Here is a 21,093-nt window from a genome sequence, read left to right as displayed (position 1 = left end):
ATCTTACTTCAGTTGCTACTATTTTTCCAGGACAAATATGGACACTTGGATTTTAATCCCACCAATGATTATTCTTTTTCTGTACAACTTTATTTTTTTCTCCATGGGCATGCATCTCTACTCATGCTGAGACTGTCAGCAGATGGTCCATATGTACCATCGTTGATAGTTCTGGTTTTCAGTTTTCAATTCAAGACTGAAAGGATTAAATCAATTTCAAAATTAAAAGAATAGGCCCTATCAATGTTATTTATTCTTGTGAGAAATTGTAGCAAACAGAAAGAAAGACAACAAACCAGGGGGTCTTGCTCCCCAATAGGAAGAGAGTTGGGGTCTTTGGAGTGGTCTTGCCCAATGACTACCAAGAGTCCTGGGAGCTATTTTTATTTAGTTGAGCTCAGCTTACAGCAGAGGCCACCAATAATCACTTGAACATGAGCTAATGCAGATTTGGGGAAGGAGACACAAAGTACAAGTGCCCCAGGTAATATTTTAAGTAATTGAAACTATGCTGCCAACGTTACTTGTTCATCAAGAAGAGTACAAGATGGAACCTGAGAGCCACACCTGAGTGATCTCATACTCCATGTAAAAGGAAAGGCAAGGCAAGACCCATCCAGAGCCAAGCAATTAGGAAGGAATGTTCTTTTAAGTCTGTGGAACGATGTTCAGTTGTACTAGTACATGTCTTTGTGAGGTGGGGATGTTCTAAGTCACCCAGGTAGTCTGGGTGCTCACAAGACAAATCGTGACCACACAGAGTAAAAACTTCTAACGTGAATGCAGGTGCTAACAATACTTTTACTGAAATAAAAGAGGAAAGAAATGGGTCTCCACTGTTGCCATCTAAAGCGTAAGGATCTTAATGACCACAACTAGGGCTTTCATAACATACAAATTACTGGTGGAGTAAGACCCATGCAGGATGGGCTTTCTGCCCTATAATCCAAAGGGAGATGCAATTTAGCCTGTTTTGGAAGGAACTAGACATGGTCAATCCTTCCCTATTTGTAAACACATCCTGGTTTACAAGGACTTTTTTAAAAACAAAATATCTACCAATCTTCTCATTAAAGACATTTTTAATGCTTTTTTCAACATGCTATTTTTTGGAGAAAATGTGTTGTTTTATTAAAATAAAAGTAGGACACACTCTACTGAACTCTTGCAGAAAATCATATGTCCTAAGTATACATTAATAGTCTACTAATCTGGCAGAGGACAAAGAATGAGATTAAATGGCTAAAAAGAAATAAACTCATATATTCTTACCAGTGCAAAGCAGACAGCAACACCACACCAGGACAAATTTACCGGTAAATGAAGGCTCATATGTATATGCTTTGTTATAAGTGTGAATACCAGTACTATTTTGATGACTAATAGTAACTGAAAAGCAGATCACACTATATAACCTGTGGGAGTATATTTCTGTACATACTTACATGTATACACCCACAAACACACACACACATATATACACACACACACAAACACACACACAAACAATCTGGACCTCCCTTTACTGTTGTTCTTAGTCTGAGACGGGAGAAAGTTAGAATCTTATAATCATAGGAGTCCCCTCTACTGGGCTTTCCAGCCTCCCTGTGCACACCTCAGGCCTTATCTTCCCCACCTCCTGTAATAAAGGTCAGCTCCCAGGCCTCCTCCTAATGCAGTGGCTGCTTGGAGACAGGCCCAGCACATCGCAGACATCCACTCATCTTTGTGGAAGAAATGAGGTGGTATATGTGAAGTGATTGATATGCTGCCTAGTGATCTACAAAATGCTAATCTTTTCGCAGCCTCCCATTCCTACAGATGAAGAAATAGGCTCAGGGATGTGTAGTAACCTCGTCAAGGTTCCAGAGCAAATCTGAATTAGAACCAGAGCTGGAATCCGAGGCTTCCCGCAGCCCAGCCTCTTTAGATGTTGCCATGAAGAGGAATTAAGTGAAGAGATTACTGAACATTACCCACAATTGATGAAAGATAGATGCTTCAGTTCTCACTACAGTTTCTACAACTTCCATTTAACTTCATAACTAATAAATAATACATTTATGTCACATAAGCTTATCATTTTCCAGATAACATAAGCAGGTTCCAAAAGTTCCATTCTGCAAAAACAGAGGATCGAGAGATGTGTCTCAATGCCCACTTCCCGATCACAGTAGTGTCTACATAAATGAAGACACAGAATCAGAAAGGTCTCTCCATTTTGGACCTTCCAACCTTAAAAGCAGTGGTGATCTGTGGGGCATATTTAAAGATTTTATGGGATAAACACAGAGGGATTTATTGGGCTCGCTATGCATGAAGCAATCCATGGACGTCCCAGTAGAAATTTCCATTCCTGTTTCCACATCCTCAGCTGCTCCATCTCCCTCTTCCACTGTTACTTTGTACATGGAGAATATATCTATGATCCCAATAATGATCAGTTTGGACCAGAATCTATGCATCTCTGGTCAAAAGAATTTCAAGGTCACCAGAGACAAAACCTAAGAAACAAGATAGTCTGTGGGACAAAGATTAGGACTGACTTGGGAGAGAGAAAAATCTAAAAAACCTTGGAGACAAGATTAAAATGGTTTCCTTTCTCGCTCTTGTCTTTCATTTTTACCTTTCGACTATTCAGAAAAGAGCAGGCCCCTAAAACCACCAGGAAAGGGGATGGAGCATCAATCTGGCCTGACCAGGATAGGAGGTATTTTGCATCTGAATATCTTTCCATTGCTTATTAGGTCATTATCTAGTAAGTGCCTTAACTTTGTTCCCCCCAACACTCTGCTCTCTTTGGCAGGCGGTCAGATATGTGCAGAAAACTCAACATATGATTGGATCTGGAGATCTTCCTGAAAATTTCCAATTGGACATTGATATTTCAGGGTTAATCTTTACCCATCATCCCTGTTTTAGCCGAGAGCATGTTTTGGCAGCTAAGCTGGCACAGTTATATGACCAGTACCTTGCAAGACGCCAGAGAAACAAGGCACAATTTCTTACTGATAAGGTACACTCTTCCACACTTATTGTTGGTGGGGTGGGTTCTTCTGATGAGCCCAATCAACAGAAACATGTCCAGCAGCAAATGTCCATGTGGCTCCTCTTTCTAGGATGTATGACATGTTGTTATACTGGAGACAAAAGGAAGGATATGACTATGTACTTGAACGTGTGCAAATTCAGTGGCACACACTTGGCTAAAAGAAAAAGATTTGTGCGAACAGTGCAAGCGATCTCACCTACCAGGGGTGGGTATTAGATGAAAGATGCTTGGCTGTGTCTTGCTTTGTGACCTCAGATGCTGAGGCTGTTCAAGGCTAGAGAATCTCTCTGTCCTTAGAAACATTCTCATTTTACATATAATTTCCCATAACATGGCACCTGAACACAAGTCAGTTGTTTCAACTGATGCTCAAAGACATGGCCATCCATTTCAGAATGGTTTCCAATGTAATCCCATCCTGTGGAATTTTCATGGATAATTTTGACTATGGGGAATTTTAGTCTTCTACCCTGATGTTAAAACATACTACCTCCAAAAAGAGATAACTCCATGGTACCTTCTTTTATAAATCTATTATTTTATGTTCTCTTCACATCACAAAAATATCAGTGTAAGACCAAGATCCAGAAGGACCCACTTTTAGCCTTGAAAAAAACCTTGTGTCTGAGACATGCACATTAAAGCAGCATCTCTCATGAGCCTCTTGATTATCTGGGCCACAGATCAAGGACAGACATGCAATGTTCTTTAGTATTCCTTTGTGTTTTTTTTTTTTCAAGAATATAAGAAGGAGTCCATCCCTTCAATAGCTCAGCTGGTAGGGCAGAGGACTGTGGTTGATTCCCAAGAATAGAAGAAACAGCTCTTTCTAAAAGTTCATTTTGGCAAAAGCCTGGAGACAGCTAGATGCTTGGACATCCATTTACATGATGGGTCCTTGGGTCATTTTGTGGGTAGGTCCAGGCAAGTAGCCTGCAGTAGGGAGGACAATGTCTAACTCAAAACATGTATCCATGTCTTTTTAAGCTCCAAGCTTTAAGAAATGCTGTTCAGATGGGCCTTGATCCAGAAAAATCTCATAAGTCTGTTGATATAACCCCAAAAGCCATCAATGAGTATAAATCTGAAATTCGGTGAGTTAAAGTCTATAATTTAACTTCTTTTTTTCCCCAGTTTGATATGCAGTTGTTGAGAGCTCAGTTTTTTTCAGTTTTTCTGAATGCACTGAATACATGTGAAATTAAGCCAAAAGAAGCAATGAGATATAGCCATCATATTAACACCAAACTGGAAACCCAATAAAGGGATGAAGATGTAGGATGTTGTGACTCGCACACACTACTGGTGGAAACAAATACTGCTGCAGTCACCCCTTCAGGGAACAGCCTGGCCAGAGACAAGCAAAGTGAGGAAATACCCTTCAGCTGAGACCCAGAAATTCTGCTTCAGACGTGTGCCCTCCGAGGAGCCATGCACACATGCACCTGGAGGTGCCTGCAAGGATTTCACAGCATCATTTACAAAGTCAGAAACTAGAAATGACCCCATAGCACGGAACATATCTGCTAGAGTCACATGAACTGTCTCTACCATGGTCAAAATGACTGAATTAGCTCTGCATGTATCGATATGGATAAAATAATGTTGAATTTAAAAATCCAGGTGTAAGAGGCTGCTTGCTATGTGATACCATTTACTAACCCTACAGAACACCTGGCACAGTACTCATTTGTCCTAGGTACACACGTGTGGGAAACATGGACAGAAAACACACATGCCAGCTAGTAAACGATAGAAGCAGGATTTACATCTGGGGAGTGAGTCCCACATTTGTGTCCTTAACCATAATGCCTTGCTGCTCCTCAAGAAGAATGCTTATTCTAGTTCACTGCATTCTTGCTTTTCCACCACTTGCAGAGTGTCCGGACTCATGGCCACCCAACCACTAGTTGGCTGTCGTCTTCCTTTTCCACGGCCACCAGTTGAATGGTTAGAAAACCAGCCCTCTGTGCTTCTCTGTATCTTCTCCAGAGGCTTGACTAACACAAGGAAAACTCCAGGCTAAGGCCTGCCTTCTGGGGGGTCAAGCTATCTTAGGCCAAGCTCACATTGTATGTTACAGTCATTTATCTATGTGCCTATCTCCTGAGCTAAACTTTCTGAGCACAGGGACACCTCCTATCTTCTAGACACTTCTGAATTCCCTGACATGTCACATGTACTTGCTCAAGGAAAAAATCCTGTCTAATTAATTAATTAATGGCATAATAGAGTGCATTTGGGTTCTGGATTAGGCTATCAGTCCTAGAAAGCTTAAAGTAGGGCACTAGATAATTGGCAAACACTTTAAATAATTGAAATGAAAACAGAAGCATTTTTCAAGGATACCTCTTCATATCAGGCCAAAAATATCGTTCCTCTAGATAGCACTGAAAACTCACCAAGGCGACCACTAACATCACTTCGTCTCCTAAATGGAGAACTATGATTTGTGCTAACACAGACTTGAATATATTTGTTGATCACTGGGACAGCAATAAACCCCCCTATGTTAACAATACTTTAGTCCATGAGAACTGCATATATTTGGCTCTTTATTTTTATAGTGTCAATGGTGGCAATTTGTTGAAGGTACATTGTATTAATAATAATTTTAAAAGTTAATTTAGTTAAGTTGAAGTCAGATTCATCTAGCAAAAAGAAAAGAAAATAACCTCTCAAAATATATCAACATCCTATTGTATTCAAATTTTCATTCATAGTTTTGGCTTTCTATATTATAGCTCTTAAATATGCAATCACTATAGCATTAGTAGTTCTTTTTAATATGCAAACACAGCTAAATAACTGTGTGTGTGTGTGTGTGTGTGTGTTATATCTTGTAGGCAAACAAGAAAACTCCGTGATGCTGAACAAGAAACAGATCGAACATTGCTTAAGACCATCATAAAAGTCTGGAAAGAAATGAAGTCCCTGCGAGAGTTCCAGAGGTTTACAAACACGCCCTTGAAACTTGTTTTGAGAAAGTAGGCTTTTTTCAAAAATTGTTTTATTGGGTTATATCATAGAGAAAAATGTATAAAACATAGATACAGTTTTAAAAATAATCACAAAAAATACTTACAAATGAATAACCATGTAACCACTCCCCAGGTTCAGAAATAGAACATAACCTGGCAGCCCCATGTTCCTAACCCCAACTCGACCCCCCTCGTCCCAGAAGTAATCATTTTCTGGACTTTTATGATCAGTGTTTCCTTGATTTTATTTATAGGTTTGCCATTGATGTATAATCCCTGGGAACATATAGTTTTTGATTTTTCCATAAATAAAAGTATTTTGTGTGTATTCTTTAGTGAATACACACTTGTTTCTTTTATTTAATGCTATGTGAGAACCATCTACCTTATGGCACATAGCTGCAGTTTCCTTGCTTAATAATTCTTCATTATATGAATATCACAGGATTTCTCCATTTTATTGTTGGTGGACATTGAGTTGATCCCATTTTTCAATTGTTATAAACAGCACTCCTGTGGACATGTCTTTTAGGGTTTGTGTGCTACACATTCCAGAAATATACCTGGAAGTGAAATTGTTGAGTCTTAAGGGAGGCATTTTGCCAAGAATTTACATTTAAGTGCTGAATCCAGACATTTTTGCAGAGTGACTGAGCTGATTTGTACTCTGACCAGTGTCCCCGTAGGTCCAGATCACCCATATCCATCTCGCCTGATGTTGCCCAACATGAATATTGCACTAATCTATTGATGGCCTGTTTTAATTTTTATTTCCCAGACATGAGTTGGCCACCTTGGTTTCCTCTTCTCTGAGGTGTCTGTTCAAGGCTTTTGTTGATTTTTGACCTGGATTGATTGTCCTTTTACCGTTTTCATAATTCGTAGGCGTTCGGCATACACCCTGCTCACGAGACCTTTGTGGATGGTGCCTGCCGCAGTGGCCTCTCCCATCTGAACCTGTCTTTTTACTCTCTTTCTACTGCTTTTTGATGAATAGTTCTTAACTTTAAAAAGAATATTTTAGACTTTTCTTTTGTGATCGGTGCTTTTCATATCTGCTGAAGAAAACCTCGGAGTCATGTAGATAGTCCATGTGGTCTGTATATTGTCTCCTGCAGTCTTTACAGCTTTATCTTTCACATCCATCCCCAACCCACTTGTAGCTGTCCAGGGCCTGGTGTGGGAAGGTATGCTTTGATAGCACTTATGCTAAGGAGGCCTCATTCACTAGGCTTTGATCCATGAGCAAGAGCACAGTTAACAAGCAGAGCCTTGTTCTGTGTATTGATTCAAGAGTGTCTCTGCTGGTGTTGGTCCTCTCCTGATGGTTTCTTCTGAATGAGTGTTGTGTCCGTATACCAACACAAAAGTGACAAGTGTGGGCAATGAGCTGGTGCTTGGCTTTGAAATCAGCCATGTTTTAGCCAAAGAGAGCTGTGGCTGGTGATTTTGGGGCGTTGTAATCATCAGAGGCTGAGAGGACATCCTCCCAATGTAAACTGTGCTCTGTGAGGTCAGGGGCCTTGTTGCCACTGAAACTCTGGTCCCCAACAGAGCACCTGCCACTGGGTGTGTGCGCATTGAATGTTAGTTCATTAAAAACAAATTCAAAGAGTTTCACCCACAGAAACCATGGATGTTTCCCAGAAATTCCGGTGTTTCTACTTCTAAATTCTGTCTCCCAGGCTACCCTTCTAACCTCAATAGAGAATGTAAATATTTCTAAGATTGTTTTCTCCTTCCTTCCTTCTTTCCTTCCTTCCTTCCTTCCTTCCTCCTTCCTAAGTTTAGGATTGTGAGAGTCCACGGCCAGCATGGCTTTCGCGGGTTCAAAGACTTGGAGGGAGGGCTGACGCACAAATGATACACAAGATGGAATATTAATTTTTAATTACTGGGGGAACCAGAGGACAGCCTAACCATAGTGGTCAAGCTCTCTCCAGTTGCTTCATTCCCAGCTGCTTTTATTAGCTAGAATACACAATTGCCTTTAGGAATGCAAACAGACATATCAATGGTAATGTTTAGCAAACAATAAGATTGTCAGGTCTTGGGGGAGTTTGCTTTAGGCCATTGAGTCAGCAGTAGGTAATAAAATGTAGATATTCACCCTGTGAATATCAAAAGGAGTCCTGGTCAGCCTTCTGCCAGACTCCTCACATTTATATCAATTACTGTTGATCTTGGTCGCCAGCATAGGATAAACTGAATTTTATAGGAGATTTACCCTTCAGGTCACCTCTAGGTTGTCACTTTCATAAAACTTGGGCCCTGTTTTTCCCTAAGTGCTTCTTCCTAACTTCTTCTGGAGTGCCCTTCATTTACATTCGTGGTTCCTCAGCCACCTTGTGATACAGCATAATTTTTTTCCTGCACAAGTTCCCCAATTTCCACCAGCTCATTTGTGTTTCTGAATAACAAGGAGGAAGTGAATGCTTCCTTATATATCAGAGATGGAACTAAATTTTTGAGCCAGACTTCCCCAATGTTTATAAATGTGAGGTGTCACTGTGCTTCCAAAGGGGTTTCTTAGGTAGAATCCTAGAAATCTGTAAACGTCTGTGCCTTGGGGGACTGCTAATTGCCTAAGCACCAGGCTACACATGCACATAGCAAACATTTGTCAGCTCTGGGTACCTGACTAAGTTTATCTAAAAGAGATGAGGAGTTTGAAGAGGCCAGATGGCATTGACCTGACCAGACCACATTAGGAGATAAGCACAGGTGATGAGTGGCAACAGCTCTAAGTGCTGGGTGGGACATGCTGGGTAGGACGCACTGGGTAGGCATGTTGGCCATCCCCCTCCTAAAGAGTCACACTGCCCATTAACAGGTAAAGGGCCCTGCAAAGATGAGCATTTGTTGAACCTCAGGTTGACTTGGGCATTCGCAGAACTAGTGTTCTACAGAACATACCTTGGGAAGCACTGCCTTGGGTTGAGCCGAGCTCCTGATGGAGTGTCTGCAGAATCATCCAAGAAAAACTCAAATTGTCAATCCCCAGTCAAAAAGTGGCTTTAGGGACTGGGTAGCAACATGATGAAGTGAGTCGTCAGAGACTTGAAGGATTAATAAGATAACTACAGTGACCTTCTACCACTACAGGTGGAGAATTTACTGGCACCATGTCAGTATGCCATCTGGGTCACTTAACTCAGAGTGGCATTGTTGTTTAGCAGTAAATATTCCAGCTCTTCCACCACCAGCCTGTGTTCTTGGGCATGTTACTTACCCTCTCTGTGCCTGTCTTCTCATGTATAAAACGTGATGATCAGTCTCTGCATCGCGGGAATGTGAGCGGACATGTACAGAGCTTTTAGAGGAGTTCCTGCCACAAATCAAGCCTGGTGCAGGTGGTTGCTGTTATTATTACTCTATTATTCATTTCAGGAAATAACCAAGGTACTATGAATTATTTTAAAGGGAAAAAGTGGACCAGAAAGCAGACGAAGAAGCATATGAAGCAGAAATTCAAGCTGAAATAAGCGAATTGTTGGAAGAACACTCGGAAGAGTACGAGCAGAAGATGGAAGAATACAGAACCGAGTATCAGCAGTGGAAAGCCTGGAGGAAAGCCCAGGTTCGCACAGGAGCCTCAGCCTTGAACTGGGCTGAGGTGGGGGAAGGGGAGGGTCTAGTGGGCACCCCATGAGACAGAAGGAGGGAAACTGCTGGCTCTGCTCTGTCTCTCTCCTTGCCCCTTCGCCAGGGAACAAAAGAATGAGTGAATGAACTGGCTAATGAATGCACTTGTTTAAAAAGCTGCAGAGCTAGCTGAAACCAGAGCCAGGGTTCTCCAACTGTGTGTTCTTGGGCAAGTTACTCTTGCTATCACTGTTAGCTCTGTTACCACTCCGTGGCTATCTGAGTGAACCAACAAGTCATAACAGTACTTGTTCATGTATGTGTCAGGCATGTTACATGCATCGTCCTGTTGGATAGAGGGCATTGATTCTCCTGGTTCTCCCTCAGAAAACTACATAACTTTGTACACATGATCTGCAAAATTGAATCCAAGGGCGATAAGTAATAGATGAGGGGAACCTGCAGTGCCAGTCCTGCTCACAGCCTTACTGTGTATATATTTTTTTATTTTATAGAAAAACATGGTTATTGTTATTTTAGCAGATGATGTAAGGTATACTATTCCTTGTTTCTGAAATTCAAGTCTATTACTCCACTCATTGAGCCTAGCAAAAAATGTTACAGGTCTCATTGTCACCACTATAATAAGATTACTGTGATGGAAGCGTAACCTGGGTCTCAATATAGCCACATTTGTATATTTATTTTTATTGATTTAAGAGAGGGAGAGGGAGAGAGAGATAGAAACATCAATGATGAGAGAGAATCATTGATAGGCTGCCTCCTGCACACCCCACACCAGGAATCAAGCCTGAAACCCAGGCATATGCCCCCACTGGGAATGGAGCTATGACCTCCCAGGTCATAGGTCCCTGCTCAGCCACTGAGCCACGCCGGCCCGGCCACAGCCTCACTTTAATTTCAAGATGTTTCCTTGGCCTTGAGAATCTATATTAATCCTATCTAATAAAAGAGAAAAATGGTAATTGGCGTACGACGATACCCTTTTCATTGGCTAATCAGGGCTATATGCAAATTAACTGCCAACTATGATTGGCAGTTAACTGCTAACTAAGATCGGCAGTTAACTGCCAACAAGATGGCGGTTAATTTGCATATGTAGGCACAATGCAGGGAGGCGAAAGGGAAAGCAGGAAGAAGCCCCCTGCCACTGACAGTGATCAGAAACCCAGGGGGGAGCTAAGAGCTGCCCCCCAGCCATGATCGGAGAATCAGGCGCCTTTTCCGGCCTGGCCAGTGATAGCAGGAAGTAGGAGTGGAGCCAGCAATGGGAGCTGGGAACAGTCGAAGCTGGCAGTCCCGGGAGCTAGGGGTCCCTTGCCTGGGCCTAAAGCGAAGCCCACGATCGCGGGGCCGCTGCAGCTGCAGGTCCCCGCTGCCCGGGCCGGACGCCTAGGCCAGAGGCTTCCTGCAGGGGCAGGGGCGGAGCCTGCAACCGCGGGGAGCTGGGGGTCCCCTGCCCAGGCCTAACACCTCTGCCGGAGGCCTCAGGCCTGGTCAAGGGGCTGATCCGGTGATCGGCAATCGGAGGGTGATGAGGGTCAACTCCTCTGGCCGAGGCATCAGGCTGGGGCAGGGGGCTGAGCCGGTGATTGGGGGGATATGATGGTCCCCTTGCCCAGGCCTGAAGCCTGGGTCAGAGGCGTCAGGCTTGGGCGGGGGGTGGGGCAAGCGATCAGAGGGAGATGGGGGCCCCCTGCCCAGGCATGATTCCTGGGCCAGAGGCCTCAGGCCTGGGCGGGGGCCAAAGCCAGTGATCGGGGGGAGATGGGGGTCCCCTGTCCAAGCCTGACACCTCTGGCGGAGGCGTCAGGCCTGGGCAAGGGGCCGATCAGGCGATCGGAGCGTGATGGGGGTCTACGCCTCTGGCCGAGGCATCAGGCCTGGGCTTCAGGCAGAACCAGTGATGCGGGGAAATGAGGGTCCCCTGCCCAGGCCTGACGCCTCTGTCAGAGGCGTCAGGCCTGGGCAAGGGGCCGATCCTGTGATTGGAGGGTGATGGGGGTCAACGCCTGAGGGCTCCCAGTATGTGAGAGGGGGCAGGCTGGGCTGAGGGACACTCTCCCCCCCCCACACACACACACCCAGTGCACGAATTTCGTGCACCGGGCCCCTAGTAATCATATAAATAGCTAATGTTTTTTAAGCTCTTTCTAGGGGCCAGGCACTGTGATGAGTGCTTTACAGGCATTAATTACCCCATTTCATCAACCCTGAAGGAGTTTCCCATGATTGTCCCATTTTGAAGAAGAGAAAACTGAGGCATGGAGAGGCCAGGTAGCTTTGTAACCTGCCTGCGTGCACACAGTTATCTGAGGGGTCGCTAGGTTTGCATCCAGGTCTATCTGATTTTGAAGGCTGTGCTCTTCAATGAAATCCTAACATTTCCATCTGACATAAGGTTGCCTCTCACCCAACAGAGGGCCAAGAAAAAGAAAAAGAAACAAGCAGCCGAAGAACACCCTGAAGAGGAGGTGGAGGAGCCATCTCCTGGGGAGGGACCCGTGAAACCCATCCCCCCGGAGCCCACCCGGCAGGCAGTGCTAGAGCAGCAGGTGCGGGAGAGAGCAGCCCGGAGCAGGAGGAGGCCCGGGGAGCCCACGCTGGTCCCAGAGCTGAGCCTGGCCGGGAGTGTGACACCCAACCACCAGTGTCCCAGGTGAGATTGACAGGTGATGCACAGACATACCCACGCACATGCACACACATACACCCGGTGTGGAATGTGCATTTCCTGTACACCCCCTGACCAACACCATGCAGTCAGGAGAATCATTAACTTTCTACAGACATTATTTGATTGAACCACATAAAATTGCCGATATTTTTCCCTAATTTGGTGACTCCCTGTGGTTCACCTCCCGAGTTAATGCATCCCCGCTGGCTTCCCTTTTGTTTGGGGTTCTCCCCGGCGTGGCTTTTGACCTGGAGCCTTTACCTGTAACTTCACTATGTGTTTTCTGTCCACCAGTAGCACCCCTCTCCTGGGCACAGACACCCAGGTCTCCCCTCAGCCCTTGATTTCAGCTGCTCCAGAGGCCAGCTTCGCCTTTTGCTGGTCTTGCAGAGCCTCGCAAGGGAGTTGTGGATACTAAGTCAGGCATCTGAAGCCTACCCTTTCCTTAACAAGCTTGAGTTGCCATTGACTTAACCAACAATCGGAGTTTTGGGTGGACATCTTTGCACATATACATAGTAAAATTAATGGCCACTCTTGTTGGTTTTGATTTTTTTTTTTTAACTTCCTGGCTTTAAGAATAATATACTTCTAAAGAATACATTTTTGGGGGATTCAAATGACCTTTAAAAATAAGGGACATTCCTCAATTCCCTGCATGCAGTGAGCCGTCACTCACTATTGGAAAGTGTTAAGAAACCAAGCAAACTAAGCAAAAGAAACAAGCAAACAAAACCAGCTTGAATCTCAGAGAAGCCAACGTGGCCTAACTGCTACGATATGCTGTTATATTTTTAAGATAAAATGTCCCCCCCCCAAATATAAATCACTACTGCCCTTATGGTTTGACTTCTCTCCATTTAAGAGTTGATGTTTCTGTTTGCTTAAAGCTTTGGGACACAAACGTAAGGCTTGTTTGAAAAACTTTAAGGAAACTGTTGTACAGCGATGCTTGGACCCGGTTCTTAAATCCCGATGGCCTTTCCGGCCTCTTCCTCCCTATCACAATCACAATGCTTTATTATAGAAGCTCAGCGAGACCTGGAGTCCTTTGGGTTCAGTGAGGGCTAACGGGACTGGCAGCGTCGCCTCCAGCATATCTTGTCCTGTTCGGTGTCCATCCGCCAAGCCCTCCCGTTATCCTCAGTCCATGAACACCAGCCTCACCGGCCAACATCTCCCTTTGCAGGGCGGAGGCCTTACGAAGGGAAGATGTCAAGAGGCGCTCGGTGTATTTAAAGGTGATCTTCAACGGCAAGGAGGTGTCCAGGACCGAAGGGCGGCCACTCGGGGCAGACTTCCGAGTTCACTTTGGACAGATTTTCAGTTTGCAAATAGTCAACTGGCCGGAGAGTTTAACGCTGCAGGTACGTATTGCAATGATAGTCACCGTCCTAGGAATATCTTGGTCATCGCAGGAGCAGGACGGTTGGAAGTCACCCATTGGCTATGGCAGCCTCCTGGTAGGTTCTCAAGGGTCAGCCTCCTCCTGGACACGTCTGTGCGTAAGGTTTGGCAGAAGGAGGAATGTTACCCCAAGTCACCTCCTCAAAATGTGGACAGGGTAATGCTGGCCACAGTGCTCAAGGGTGCTCCTCAAGAAAAGGGAGGCTTTGAGGGAGGGTGGAGGTGGGGAGAACCTCTGGCTCATTCATCAGAGGAGTGCCTCCGTCTCCCCTTCTACCAGGACCCTGGCATAATGTACCAGAGAAATCAATTATGCTATAGTCACAGGTGGTTAGGAGGGGAGTTGGTAGAGGAGTTACAGGTGTTAGGACCCCCACAGATCCCCCAAAATAAATCTCCAACTAATTTAAATCTTACCATTAGCAATATGTTTCTTTCTGTTTGTTTTAGTTTCCTAGGGCTCCCATACTAAGCAATGCAGATGTGGTGGCTTAGAACAGCAGATGTCTAGTCTCTCAATCCTGGAAGCCCTGAAGTCTGACACCCTGGGTCAGCAAGGCCACGCTCCCTCCAGGAACTCTGAAGGGGGGGTCCTTCCTGTCCCCTTCCAGATTCTGGTGGCTCTGGGAGTTCCTTGGCTTATGATGGCCTAACTCTGGTCTCAGCCTCCGTCTTCACATGACCTTCTCTGTAGCTTTATGTGTCATTTTGTCTCTTACAGCGATACTCGTGTTGGACTTAGGGTGCACCCTGATCTCAGCTGCATTTTTTAAAATATATTTTTATTGATTTCAGAGAGAAAGGGAGAGGAAGAGAGAGATAGAAACATCAATGATGAAAGAGAACCATTGATTGGCTGCCTCCTGCACAACCCACACTGGGGATGGAGCCCACAATTGGGGCATATGCCCTGACCGGGAATCGAACCATGACCTCCTGGTTCATAGGTTGATGCTCAACCACTGAGCCATGCCAGCTGGGCTCAGCTGCATTTTTAATTTTTTGAGGAATTGCCATACGGCTTTCCATAGGGGCTGCACTAATTTACATTCCCAGCAGCAGTGCACGAGGGTTCCCTTTTCTCCACATGCCCATCATCACTTACTTGTCGATTTATTGAGGATGGCCATTCTGACAGGTGTGAGGTGATATTTCATCGTGGTTTTTACTTGCATTTTTCTGATGATTAGTGGCGTAGAGCATCTTTTCATGTCTGCTGGCTGTCTGTATGTCCTCTTTGAAAACACTGTCTACCCAGGCCCATTTTTTAATTGGATTGTTTGGGGGGGGGGGTTAATGTTAAATTGTATGAATTTCTTACATATTTTGGATATCAACCCCTTAAAAGATATAACATTTGTGAATATCGTCCCATGCAGCAGGTGACCTATTGCCGCTTTTATGTGGCTGTTTCTCTTCCTCGATTTCAGGTCTATGAAACAATGGGGCACAGTGGCACCACCTTGCTAGCAGAAGTGTTCCTGCCTATTCCTGAAACCACCATTGTCACCGGGAGGGCTCCCATCGAAGAAGTGGAGTTCAGCAGTAACCAGCATGTGGCCCTGGACCACGAGGGAGTTGGAAGTGGTATGGACAGTGGATTATCCTCATGGGCTCACAGATCTACTGTCAGATGTGAACATATCTTCCTTTCTTTTTTTTTTTTCATTTCCCGGTCAACCCAATGATTCTAAAATTGTTATCAAAAATTCAAATTGAAACAATAATTACATACAACTTTTTGCAAAGTTGTTTTTGATATGCTCCTGGTGGCCAGTAAACTCACAGAGTTCTGCAAGTATAAAGCAGTTTGGCAGTGGGAATTAAGGGCAGTTAGAATGCCTTTGATACCTTAATTCTACTTCTAGGGATCTTTTCAAAGAAAATATTTTGAAATGAGGACAAAGTTTTGTGCATTAAAAAAAAAAGTACATTGTGGTATTATTTTAAAGCTGTGAAGTTTGAAATAACTTGCATGCCTATAATAGAGAGATTATTAATTAATATTCTCTCTCATCTTTTCCTACACTTCTGGTTAGATAAATGATGGACCAATTCACTCTTTCCACTATGTTTCTTACCCTTGATATTTTTTTTTTCTTTCACTGGTGCAGTCTGTGTAATTTCTTTATATCTGTCTTCTGAGTACTGAATTCACACTTTAGCTGTGCCTAATCAATGCAACTCATTGCATTTCTTATTTCAATTTTTGTAGTATTTTTTCACCTCCAGATATTCTATCTAGTTTTTTTTCCAATAAGTCTGGTTACATGTGATAATTTTTTGTCCTTTTTTAAGACTCAGTCATTTTTTTATTCATTAATTGCTTTATTTTTTAAACATATTAAAATATTTTTAATATTCTATATCTATCATTCTAATAGTTGGTCTCATTCTGTTGCCATTTGTTAAAGGTGTTTGTTTTTTTAAATATATTTTTATTAATTTCAGAGAGGGAGAGAGAAACATCAGTGATGAGAGAGAATCGTGGCTCGGCTGCCTCCTGCACGCCCCCCACTGGGGATCTAGTCTGCAACCCAGGCATATGCCCCTGACCGGAATCGAACCTGGGACCCTTCAGTCCACAGGCCGACGCTCCATCCACTAAGCCAAAGCAGCTAGGGCTCAAGGTGTTTTTTTATTGTGAGGTCACAGCTGGAGATCTGCAAGAACTCCAAGGCCCAAACTCACTCACTGTCTAAAAGCCCGAAGATGGAGGTTTTAGTCCTGGCTCTGATACTGAGAAGCCCTGTGACCCTAGCAGTCACATAACCTCTTTGAATATCATCTTTCTCATTCATAAAGTAGATCTAATACTACCCCCTTTATAGGCTGATAGGGTTCTTTTGAAGATCAAGATGGGATGTTTCATATGTAGCAGAAATCGGAAAAACACAGAGACGCTTTTACAGAGTTTCGTGTTAATAACATCAATTGGAAATTCCGTGAGTGAAGTTGCTCTATTTAGTGCTTGAAAATCTTTTCTTCCTCTGGTTGATTGAACATACTGCCCAGACACTTCTTACCATTCATTTCCATCCAATGGGGCCAAATCAGGGAGGCCTTACTGGGACCACAGGGCTTAGTAAGAGCGAACGTTTGCTGAGTGGTCACCGTTTCCCAGGCACTAGCGCTTTCCCAAGGTGACCTCACTTAACCCGCTGTTCTTCACCCCCAGCCTCTTACACTCCCACCTCAGGCTTCTTACACTTGGTCCTTCTGCCAAGAAACGCTCTTTCCCAAGATTTCTACGTCTCATCAGCTCAGCTTCTTCAGGCCTTTACTCCAAAGTCGCCTCTCCTGGGGCCTCCCCTGGCCAACCATCTGAAGCTCACCCCTGCCCACCCCCAAACACACACTTTCTCTATACCTTCCCTAATATATGCTTCACTTTTGCACTTACCACTCTGTAACATACTGTGCATTGCATTTAACTTATTGCCCGTCTTTCCTACTCAAATATAAACGGCCTGGTATCAGGGATTCTCATCAGTTTGGTTTCTTTACTGTTATCTTCAGTGCCTAGAGTAGCGCCTGGCCCGAGGTAGGAGCTCAAATAAGTGTCTTCAGAGAGAATGAGTAAATGAATGCCTTCGCAATAACCCTTGGGAGGAGATGCCGTTCCTATTCTTATTTTATACATGAAGAGGTTAAGTCATTTGTCTACGGTCACACAGCTGCTGAGTGTCAGAACCAGAATGTGCACACAGATGGCCCCACTCTGGGTGCGTCATTCATTACAACGTCTGCACTCTGTTGTCAGAGACACAGCCACACGGTGATTCTGAGCATCGTTGCCTGTCACCTGAAGAAGTTCAGTGATATTGAATTACGTGTTCCACCCCCACCGCCCTCACCCTCTCCTTTCACTGTCTACTGCCTGCTTTCTCACCAGGACTGGGCTCGCGCCCTCGTTCTAAACAACATCTTGTCTGATGTGGTGTTTCCCTAGGCGTGCCCTTGTCATTTGAAGCTGACGGCAGTAATCAGCTGATCCTGATGACCTCGGGGAAAGTGTCCCACAGTGTGGCCTGGGCCGTTGGAGAGAATGGGACACCTTTAATCCCTCCACTATCACAGCAGAACACTGGATTCAGGAGGTAACGTGTGGCTGGTTTATCCATCTGTCTGTCACTGAACATTTAGATTGTTTCCATACTTAGCCTAATATGCAAAGTGTCCCCTCAGGAGTTCAAACAACCGGGAGTTCGATTATTCACTATGATGTGCGCTGAACACCAGGGGTCAGTGCAGAACGAAGGAAGACCCCGGCTGGCAGCCGGCAGCTGGGGGAAGGGAGGCCCCAGCCAGTGGCTGGCAGCTGCTAGGGACCCTACCAGTGCACTAATTTCATGCACTGGGCCTCTAGTTATAAATAATACTGCAGTGACAATGGGGGGGGCGAAGTGGGTGCAGGTACTTCTTAGGGATAGTGATTTCATTTTCTTCAGCTATATACCCAGAAGTGGGATTGCTGGATCACATGGTAGTTCTACTTTTAATTTCCTGAGGACTTTCCACACTATTTCCCACGATGGCTGCACCAGTTTACATTACTATCAATGTTTCTTCCCTTATTGATAACAGTCATCCTAATAGATGTGAGGTGATTCCTACTGTGGTTTTGATTTGCATCTCCCTGATAATTAGTGATAGTGAGCACTCTTTCATGTACCTGCCAGCCATTTGAATATCTTCTTTGGAAAAAAATATCTATTTAGTTCCTTTGTCCATTCTTTTATTATTTGGGTTTTTTTTACTACTGAGTTGTATGAGTTTCTTATATATTTTGATACTAACCCCTTATCAGGTGTGTGGTTTGCAAATATTTCCTCCCACCATTCATACTTATTTACTGCCTTATAACATATTTAATGACAATCTTCAAGTAAAGAAAAGTGGCAGCAGTCTGTCCTAATTATCAGACTTCCTGTGGTGCAGAATAGCAGCGTCCTAAGCCATGCGTCCTGGGGTTTTGTGGTCCTGATGCAAACTGCTCTGTGGTCAAGTTAAGTCCACCTCACGGAATGAACTTTTTTTCCAGCGCTTTGAAAAGAGCGGATGCCATCTCATCCATTGGCACCTCAGGACTGACGGACATGAAAAAGTTGGCCAAGTGGGCAGCAGAGTCCAAGCTGGATCCGAATGACCCCAACAACGCCCCTCTGATGCAGCTGATCTCGGTAAAGTGGCAGGAGAGCCATGCACCACACTGTGTCTGGATTTGGTGTGAGAGGAATAGAAAGGGCTTGGCCCTTCTCACACACTGGCTCTCATACCGTGTTCTCTGCAGTGGTGCTTAAGAGCGCAAATGCTGAGAGAATGGCAAGTTTAAATTCTAGCTCTGGCCTGGCTGGTGTAGCTCAGTGGTTGAGCGTTAACCTGTGAGGGAGGAGGCCACAGTTCGATTCCAGGTCAGGGCACATGCCCAGTTTGCGGTCTCAATCCCCAGGAGGGAGTGTGCAGGAAGCAGTCAATCCATGATTCTCTCTCATCATTGATGTTTCTCTCTCTCTCCCTCTCCTTTCCTCTCTGAAATCAATAAAATTTATTAAAAAATAAATAAATTCCAGCTCTGCACCCACTTAGCTATGCGATCCAGGCCGCACCCATGTGTCTGAGCCCTGAGATGCCCTCACGGTGCTATGCTGTCGGGATCAATCAGCTGCCAGGTATCCATACTTTGCTAGGCACGCAGTGGGTGTGCAGTAAATATTAGCTGCTATTGATACTCCGACCTCAAACCTCTGTAAAACCCCTAAAGAAAGTTTTGATTTCCCTCTTAGTTCCTTGCTCAAGGTCACATAGCTAGTGAGGAATCAGATCCAAGTTCATCTGGTTTCAGAGCTCTTGCCCTTCCCATCCCACCTTGATGGACTGATGGGCCATTTTAAAAAGCAGTGGTTTTGTTTGTATTCTTGCGTTAAGATTAATTTGATTATTATTTAGGTTTCATTTTAAGTATTTATGGGATAAACTGCTTGTATCTATCATAACATTCAGAATTCTTCTTCAGTGAATTTATAAATAAAATGGGTCATTAGTCAGTAAATGATTTTTCTTGGTATCAGATATAAATGTTTTTACTTGCAAGATCATAATTCTCACAAAAACATCATAAGTGAGTAGATGATCCAGAAAGTGACGATAGCAACACATCCTATGATCATGTTTATGAGTATAAGTGGATCAGTAGGGTAACTATAACTAAGATGAAAATTTTCATTTCTCTCCTGATATTTCTAAGTCCCAAAGCAAGCTTGTGACTTTTGTCTTTATAAACTCTCCTTGCAACATGATACTTTTAGTGTGGATATGAGAAGTGTTAGAAAGAACAGATCATATTACCTAAAGCAGTGATGGCGAACCTTTTGAGCTCGGCGGGTCAGCATTTTGAAAAACCCTAACTTAACTCTGGTGCCATGTCACATATAGGAATTTTTTGATATTTGCAACCATAGTAAAACAAAGCTTTATATTTTTGATATTTATTTTATATATTTAAATACCATTTAACAAAGAAAAATCAACCAAAAAAAATGAGTTCGCGTGTCACCTCTGACACGGGTGTCATAGGTTCACCATCACTGACCTAAAGGGTAGTCTATTCCATGTAAACTTTTCAAATCACGGTTTGATTACAATCTTTAAATCAGAAGTAACATAAGACACCTGTCACCTTCATTTTCCCTTTATAACTATTTGCCTTCAGAAGCACAAACACAGGGATGCCTTCCTGACTGGTCACTTCAAGAACCAGTATTTGCACGGCAGGGTCACCTCCCATCCCAAAGCCCAGCACACCCTGCGCCTGGCTCTCCTTCTGCCCCAGAGGAGGTCACAGCTGGCAAAGGCCCCCAGCAGAGGGGCTCGGGACACCTGGGCAGCATCAGCCCACACCTGCTCAGCCTGCAGAGGTACTGAAGCCAGATTGTGTGCCACTGTCCAGACACATGGGAGGTCGGCGCCCAGCTCCCTCCCTGATTCACTCCCCACAATGATCAAGGTTCAGGGACAGGAGGGCCTGGCCCTGGAGCTAAGCGAAGGTGATCGACTGACTCTGTGCTTGTATCTACATATGGGCATAAGACTAGTAAAAAGTTGGAAAATAAATTTAAAACATGAGGAGGCTAAAGGGGGTCAAATATATGGTGATGCAGGAAGACTAGACTGTGGGTGGGGAACACACAGTGCAGTATAGTACAAATAATGAATTATAGAATTGTACACTTGAAACCTACATAATGATATTAACCAATGTCACCCCCATAAATTTAATTAAAAATATTTAGATATTTAAAACACATATATATGATTTTAAATACACTATGCACATGAGTAACCTTATTTGCAGTTGGCACTTAGTAATA

At 44.0% G+C, this 21,093-nt stretch overlaps 1 protein-coding gene and 1 pseudogene across 4 annotated transcripts in view; one reads left to right on the top strand and one right to left on the bottom strand.

The window, feature by feature from the left end:
* The window catches only part of CC2D2A (coiled-coil and C2 domain containing 2A), a 79,109-nt gene that overhangs the window by 23,450 nt on the left and 34,566 nt on the right, over positions 1-21,093 (top strand). For all 4 annotated transcript variants that reach the window (XM_059675227.1, XM_059675218.1, XM_059675210.1 and 1 more), the window contains 9 exons: positions 2,807-3,016; positions 4,040-4,146; positions 5,899-6,039; positions 9,457-9,613; positions 12,060-12,298; positions 13,506-13,683; positions 15,154-15,310; positions 17,676-17,823; positions 18,768-18,906. In XM_059675227.1, coding sequence (XP_059531210.1) covers positions 2,807-3,016; positions 4,040-4,146; positions 5,899-6,039; positions 9,457-9,613; positions 12,060-12,298; positions 13,506-13,683; positions 15,154-15,310; positions 17,676-17,823; positions 18,768-18,906 — 1,476 coding nt within the window. The remainder of the gene's footprint in view (positions 1-2,806; positions 3,017-4,039; positions 4,147-5,898; positions 6,040-9,456; positions 9,614-12,059; positions 12,299-13,505; positions 13,684-15,153; positions 15,311-17,675; positions 17,824-18,767; positions 18,907-21,093) is intronic.
* Positions 10,232-10,381, bottom strand: LOC132224850 (small nucleolar RNA SNORA1; annotated as a pseudogene).

Source organism: Myotis daubentonii, chromosome 1, assembly GCF_963259705.1.
Source record: "Myotis daubentonii chromosome 1, mMyoDau2.1, whole genome shotgun sequence".
NCBI lineage: Eukaryota > Metazoa > Chordata > Mammalia > Chiroptera > Vespertilionidae > Myotis > Myotis daubentonii.
Note: the sequence above shows the minus strand (reverse complement) of the source record. Positions and strands in the feature narration are given on the sequence as shown.